Source organism: Aristolochia californica, unplaced genomic scaffold (genome assembly GCF_029961685.1).
Source record: "Aristolochia californica isolate CCGP_79_NKW_82.1479 unplaced genomic scaffold, dmAriCali1.0.hap1 SCAF_14, whole genome shotgun sequence".
NCBI classification, from domain to species: Eukaryota; Viridiplantae; Streptophyta; class Magnoliopsida; order Piperales; family Aristolochiaceae; genus Aristolochia; species Aristolochia californica.
Window position 1 is genome coordinate 9,536,023 of NW_027181815.1, and position 7,980 is coordinate 9,544,002.

The window sequence follows — 7,980 nt, forward strand, 5'->3', positions numbered from 1 at the left end:
CAAACATAGTTGAATTTGTGATGGATCTTCACAGAAAATAGTGGTCTTAGGTTAATATTAGGAAATCTTAATATGAGAACCTAGATCGGAGCAAAATAGTCAAATCAAATTGAGCTTGACTAGGTGTGACTACTTGTGTAGTCTAATCTTGCTTATTTCTTTAGTTTTGGAGCTTATGGCCATATCTCTATAAAACTCATTGGTCAAAACATGCTAAACTGATAGTAAAATTCCTTGGACTAAAATTTGGAATTATCATATTAGACTTTCATATATAGGAAAATAAGGTTGGTATCAACCTATGAGAGAAGTTGACAAGAAATCAAGTGGTTTCCAGTTAGAAACAATCATCTTTGGAACCTCCTCAACAATTGAACTAAAAAAATTAAAACAGCTCAGTGCACCTAAAATGACATTATTAGGCTTTAATGTGTTTATCCCTCCTTGTCTCTATGATTATTTGAATGTGTGAACAAGAGTGGCTCTTGTGTCTAGTGCAGTGAGACCATTGGTATCTCAATTAACTTCTATCTTTGAGTGTTGGAACACATAAATTTAAACAATCTAAAATCTAAAGTTCAACATTGGCCAAATATTTGTGTCAACCCTAAGTATTAGAGTTTCAATCCTATAGTAAAATTGGTAAATTTACCCCCTTGAGCATGAAATTTGATATCAAGTATAAAACTAAGAGTAAAAATCCCCTTTATCATTTTAATTGAATAATTATGCCTTGATATGTCTTGCATTTGATTGCATGCATCCCTTGTTTTGATTTGAATAGAACATTCTAAAAGTGATTTGGGATTGATAAGAAAATATTTTATATGAATTAAGAATTACATAGGCCAAGTCAATTGAACCACCATAAGCCATTCGAAAGGTGATATTGATAGAAACGTTTTTTTCTACTAATTAAGAATTCATTGTAGAGTCATTCAAATCACTATGAGTAGTTGGAAAACTCCAGGTTCAGCTCTTAGACATTTTAAAATTAGAAAACAATGCCAAAACTAGTGCATGTTAAAAATGTATGCACAAACACATAGCCATCTGAATAGTGAGCCAAGCAATCTCAAATAGAACATTTTCATAAATCAATTGAACTAACCATTCAGCTCAACCGTTCAAATGGTGAGTAGAACATATGCCAACAAAGAGGCACACTAAAGGAAAATCATTAGAACAATTGGTAATTGTCTGTATGACTTACTTTGAGCTAAAAGTACATTAAGCCCAAACACAAATCATTCCCAATCATTCAATTGAACATTAGGGTTTTGTCCATCCAAAGTTTTTTGAAATCCCTTCCAAATCTTTTCGAAAATCCACTCCAACCCATCCAAACAAATAACATAAGAAAAAAAGAAGCAAATCATGATAGTAAGTAGCTCAAGGAGACAGGGAAAAAGAAGAAGAGAATGGAAACATGGAAAACATTGTCGATTGGATCCCAAACTTCAACAAGCAAAAGGGTACTTCCAAGGTAAGGGAGAAACCTTGAACTTCTTTCCAAATGCCTATTTTGAGGATGTTTACAACTTATTCATTAGAAAGAAATGTGTTAAAGAAGGTAAACCGTTTGAGAGAGGGTTGGTTTAAAATATCAAAGTCTTAAGGAGTTGATAGTTGCTCAGAAGTGAAAAAAAAAACTACAATTTAGAGAAACACGTGTTGAGTGAAGATGCAATTAAAATATTTTATTCATGCATGTGGATTAAGAATTCCTCGAATCTGGAGAAGAGAGTGATCCACTCGGTGATTAGGAAAAAAGATAATGGTTCATGGCTAGTCTCCTCAAACATGGAAGAGAGGCCATTCAATTTAACTGTATTAGATTCACAATATTCACATCGTGGGGAAGATGAATTCCTTTTCACTAAGCTCGAGGAGTTTGACAAACTACTTCGGGGAGAGATGATGATGATGATGATGATGATGAATAAGGAAATCTAGTGGGAGAAGGAAGATGAGAGTAACAGGGATGATGATCTAATTGGGAGAGATGATCCTCCTATAAGTGACTCCCAAGTAGGAGAAGAAGATATATTGCCTAGACATAATTTAGAAAGTATAGAGAAAAAGGAATTGAAACAGAAATTGGCCCAAGAAAAGAAGAAGTTGAAGGGAACGGAGGAGAAGGAATGCACAACATAGTTGAGACTACTGAGAGGGTCATAAAGAAGAGACTAGAGAAGATGAGTTTGGTGATGGCCAACCTCATGTATATAGATAAAAAAGAAGTTGAGAAAGAGAATGGAAAAGGAAAAGAGATTGTAAAAGAAGGTGAAGGAGAAGAAATTGAAGAAAAGAAAGGAGATGATCACTTGGGAGAATCCTATTAGAGATATTATGCCTTATGGTCTAGTCGTCATCACCATTCAAATGGTAGAAGAGGATGAAGTACTAGAAATTTTAGATTTCACTGCAAAGATAACTTTCTCCATCTAAAAGACAAACAAAAGTGAAGCCTCCACTTCCTACCAATGCCCCCCAAATTTCTTAGCTGCCGACAAATAGCATTATGAGGATTTTCTAGTCTGACTAAACCAATTGTAGGAAGATTACAATCAGCCTCCCATAGGCCTTAGATCCTAGTTATTGATGTATTTTGCATTGCCAACATACTAAGACATTGTGGTCTCAAGATTTATTGCTTATTAATCTTTTACATTGTTTGTATGTGCTCCAAATTTTGAATGACATGCAAAATATTTGGTTGCCTAAATCTTACTGTACATTTATGAAATTATGGAGGGTATCAAAAGGGGAAGAAAATTTCTAATGAAGACACATAAAATTTTCAATTAGAGGGTAAACAAACAATCAAAATTTATGCATTGAAATCAAGGGGAGATTTTCAAAACATTCATACATAAGCCCTCATTTGTTATTTGTGTAGTTTCGGTTGATGTCAAAAGGGGAAGAAAAGGTCTAAAGAAGGCACATAAAAAATTTAATTAGGGGGTAACCAAACAATCAAAAGCATTCATAAGCACTCATTTATACCAAAAAAATGACATACTCCTTAGTACTTATCACCATAGAAAAAGGGGAGAACGTTGGTCAAATACCCCCCATTAAGTGCATATTGATGATAACAAACACTTCGCAACTAATTATATAAAGTGAAAAAGTATGGACAACACTTTTATGTACCAATTGATAAATGGTAGAGCACAACAGTTCGTCTAGCTAGGAAGCTTCTGAATAGTCGATAAAAAAAAAATTAGCTAGGATCACTTGGTTGCACATTCTGTTTGTACTTGAATTATGAAATTAGCCAACTAATAGACTTTGTATGTTTTCAATTGTAAGCAAGTATGCTTTACAAGCATCTATCAAGCCTTAGTGTAGGCAAGACTATCTCTCAACTCACTTGTCGACATAATCCACCACAGACTAAGGATTGGTTGCTAATAAGCCCTTCATGGGTCTAACCTAGTGTGTTGAATTGGCTATTGATAAACCCTTTGTGAGCTTCGATTAAAGAGTCGAGTTGGTTATTAATAAGCCTTGTATAGGTCTTAGTTGTTAATTTGAGTTGGATGTTGAAATCTCTTTAAAGGGTCTAGGGCAAAGTGTATAGTTAGCTCCATGTGATACATACTTATTCTTTGTAACATTTACTTGCATAAATTTGCAAATACTTCTGCCATTAAATCAAAAGCAATTAGGATTAGATAGAACAGATAAACAAGCCTCTCTACGTTCCTTTTAGAAACAATTTGAAAAATTTTTTAACATTACTTATCACATCATGCTGATATCGGATGAGTTCAGCCATCATTTTTTAACAGTTGAACAAGCAGAATCGAACCGTACCACTGAGAATCTTTGTTCCGCCGAGAGGAAATTGAAATGATAGATGAACGAGAATTATCTCATGCTATCATGTCTGTTCTAAGAAAAAAAGTGATCATCCTCGCGGGGGGGCAAAGATTTTTGGGCCCAGAAAACTTCCCTGGAAAAGCAGATCGAAAGGTGAAGTTTCCCAGCTTGCGACGAGAAGGGGGGGGGGGGGGGCTGGCTGATCAAATCGAAGGAAGGGGCCTTCACGATGCCATTACTGAGTTACCTCCAGCTACTGTAATGGCGTTTAAAGCACTTCGCAGCAGATTCGATAGTCTCGCGTGCTGCTTTGAGCACAGCGGCACAGACGGGGAAAAGGGTACTCGGCTGCCATTGAGAGAGACTGGCAAGAGGCAATCCATTCATATTTCATCCAAAAAGGGACCTGACCTTCCAAATGTTTTCCTCTTTTTCCTCATTCAGTTGACTCCTTTACATTATTGACAGAGTTGCCGGCATCATGAGCTCATACTATGAGAAATGATAAAGAATCGATCTGTGCAACCACCGGAATACTTTTTCTTCATTCGTTCTAATTTTATATTCACCGTCACATGAACTTGCTAAACAATTTGTCTGACCCAAATCGGCCACTGTGATCAGGTTTCACAAAACAGAAACAGAACTTGATCTAATCTAACTGGTAAAAGGAGCAGAAAAATGTCAACATTAATATATAACAAGAAGAGCTACAGTTTTCTGGGTTTTCCTTTTCATGGTTATGAAAGGAGAAAAGGGATTAACAGGAGCTAATTTATCTCTCTATCCATCTGTTCACTTATTTACAGTCAGTTAGAAATACTCGAAATGCTGAGGGATCTCGTATGTTGCATCTCTGTCCAGCTTGTTTGGCTTACTAAGCGCAGCTCTCCTCGTATTAATCTTCACTAAATCCATGGGAGCCTCTGGTGGCCTCACGGATCTGATCAAAGCCCAATTTATGCCTTTGAAGAACTCGTGCCTTTTGATCTCCACCGACCCCTTGGATCCCCCTAATCTATTTTTCGGGTTCTTTACTAAAAGCTTGCTTATAAGATCTTGAGCTTTAGCCAACTCTTCCGCATCCTTCCTACTCTTCAAAGCAATCTTGGGAAAGATCAATGGCTGTTTAATGATGTTGATGAGCGTTTTTTCATTGTTCTCGCCTTTGAAAGGCGTGGTTCCATACAAGAGCTCGAACAAGAACACCCCCAGAGTCCACCAGTCCACGGCACTTCCGTGGCCGGAGCCGGCGATGACCTCCGGAGCGAGGTATTCGTGAGTACCCACGAAGGATTTAGACCTTGCGTTGATGGGTTCTGCAACCAACTCAGGGTCCAGCTCCTGTAATTCACTCTTCATGGCTTCCACCGTCGGTTTCTTCTTGTTCCTCCATCTGGAGTCTTTTGGGCCGGCGGAGAAGCAGGAGAGGACAGGGGGAAGGGGACCTACGCAGGACCGGACGGATCCCTTCTTAGACGAGGAGCTTCGGTCAGCGGCGTGAGGCGGCTCGGGTTGTGTTCTCAGCAGCTTTGGGACCACGTCGCATTTGAGAGAGAGATCGAAGTCGGAGAGCATGATGTGGCCGTCTTCTCGAACTAGCACGTTCTCTGGCTTCAAGTCTCTGTAAACTATTCCCATCATGTGGAGGTATTCCAATGCCAAGAGGATCTCTGCTACGTAAAACCTGCCATTGTTGAACATGAATTGGTTATTTCAATTTTCAGGGCCTCCGTACATAAAGTCCTCAAAAAATGTTCTTATAGTAAACCCAACAGAGAAACTCAAGAATTTAAACAGGAAAAACAGGAGAATAAGATCAAAACACACAACAGCTGCGCATGGTCTGAGAAGAAGGAAACTTACTTTGCAGATGAAACAGTGAAGCGCCGCCCACGCTGGCGCTGACGGGCAGCATGCAAGTCCCCACCTGGGCAAAACTCCATGACCAAGCAAGAGTAATGAGAGGCATCGAATTGTGCATAGAGAGTGGGAAGAAACGGATGATCAAGCATTGCGATGATCTCCTTCTCCATCTCCGCTCTCATCAGCTTCTTTCTAACGGCTAACGCTTGTCTGTCCACCACCTTCATGGCATACAGACAATCGGGTAAACTCGACGGCATGTTTCTGAGCCGGCACAAGTAGACGTTTCCGATATCCCCACTCCCGAGCCTGCGCAAGAGGTGGAAGTTGTGGAGGCCGATGGAACCATTGTCCCGGCGGAGGAGCCTAATCGCTTCCCAGTGGACTTGGTTAGCTTTGTGCGGCTTGCAATTACTATACGAGAAGGTATCAGTGTTGGAGTAGACGGATACGGAGCTGGAACTCCCGAAGCTAAAGTCACTAATCCAACCTTGGCTGGAGTCAGGAGTGGTGATGGACGAGCAGCTACTGTCGTAGTCAGGCTCTTCCCTGCTCGCCGGCGTCATGGTTGCTTCTCACATCTGAGGCACTACTGCTCGGGGGTGCACATTATATATAAACAGCTGCGGCTTACCAATGGCACCAGGGAGGAGAGAGAATTTACTATTCATAGAGATTGCTCTCCGTCATTAAATTGTACCTCACCTCTAATGAGCAGGCAGTCCCTTTTTACAGTCAGCTTTCTTCGCATGCGACTCTTCCAGGTTTCCAGCCATCTGCAGCAGTAAATAGCTAGTCAGTAACAAGTCCCACGGCGCAGTGCCACCTAACTCCAGTGACCGGGTTTATCATTTCACCGGTGGAGCCTCATTATATACTGCATAATGTCCCCAGTTGAGTAGCAGTAAGTAATGAGCAGGGTCACCTGTGAATCGAAGTCGGCCTACTGAAATTTTGTCAGTTTTCATTCGTGAAAGTTTTTACATCTTTTCGGTTTTACAGATCTAAATGGAGCTTATACTGCTGCTGTTTGCCATGTATTTCACTTTTGGAAGCTTGCAGCTCTTCGTCATGCCCATGCATGTGAGACCTATTTATGCTTCCTGCCCTGGACGGCACTTCTAGTTCTGGATAAATCCTTTATTATCAGAATAGTTTCTGATAAGACATCTGTCTCTCCTTCAGTACTTTTTTCTTGGTTTTTGACAATTTTGACCCGGTAAATCTAGGAATTATTGAAGGAGAAAGGAAGATCATATCAAATCTTCGGTCGTACTAGAGAAGATTTGAACGCAGAGTCCAAATTCAAACTTTCCCATTACTTTTCAACATTTGGCATCCATTCTTCGCTTCTTTCCCTGCAGGATCTTATCATTCTCCATTTTGGTTGCAATTCAAGTAGCAGGCCAGCAACTACAGCAGCAATGCACAGGGGCAGAAGTATTGGGAAACCCAAATCTCCATCACTCCCCCACCACCAAGTATCTCTCCCCCACTCATAATTTGTCGTCTAAATCAGCCATTAGCACTCTGGAAACTGAAAAACTTTCTCAACTTCAGTAACACATTTCTGAAGACTCAAATTCTTGAAATTCATGTTGGTCAGCTCATCATAACTTACCTTTGTCGAACCGAATCCGTTGAGATAGTGATTACAGGTTCAAATCACGTCCGAACAAAGGGAGCAAATAAAGGAACCGATTCTGAAACGGGCCGTTTCATCCCCAACAGTCAGTCCTATTCAAAATGAAGACTCCTCTCCCTTCAATTATAAACAGTGGACAAAGATGGCTACCCTGACACACCACAACAGAAAGAAAAAATTAATAAAATTATAGGAATTGCATAAGCATCAGTAAGGAGTCTATCCAAAAGAGCTTTATCAGCATTTACTCGAGACCTGCATCTAGTCTTCTTGCTTCATAATATATAGAATTTGTCTGTGCAGGCATCCATCATGGGCAGTTCCAAAACATGGGTCCAAGTCATTAATTCTGTTCTATTTCATGCATCTTTTATATGAATCTCATACCAAGTAGTTGTATATGTGCAACTCGATCACGAGCCAACTCGTGCCTGTATTTGTTGTTGAGGGGGCAGAGAAATTCCAAGTATTCTCCTCGGTCCTCCCTTATCAGATCACTTCCATAGACTCGGATCAAAATACAGTAGAAATGTCATTGCGGAGTATTTGAAAAATCAAATAGGAAGTTCCATGTTCCAACCACTACTCTCACCAGTTTTTCTTTTATTGGCATTTGAAAGAATGTGTTTCTCAGTCAA

At 39.8% G+C, this 7,980-nt stretch overlaps 1 protein-coding gene across 1 annotated transcript; it reads right to left on the reverse strand.

Moving 5' to 3' along the window:
* Positions 1 to 4,548: 4,548 nt before the first annotated feature.
* LOC137949682 (protein kinase PINOID 2-like) lies at positions 4,549 to 6,284 on the reverse strand. The gene is made up of 2 exons (XM_068795815.1): positions 5,698 to 6,284; positions 4,549 to 5,518 (listed from the first exon to the last, which is right to left on the reverse strand). Exons 1-2 carry the CDS (start codon positions 6,261 to 6,263, stop codon positions 4,645 to 4,647), a joined length of 1,440 nt encoding a protein of 479 aa, XP_068651916.1. The 5' UTR covers positions 6,264 to 6,284; the 3' UTR covers positions 4,549 to 4,644.
* Between the last annotated feature and the right edge of the window lie 1,696 nt (positions 6,285 to 7,980).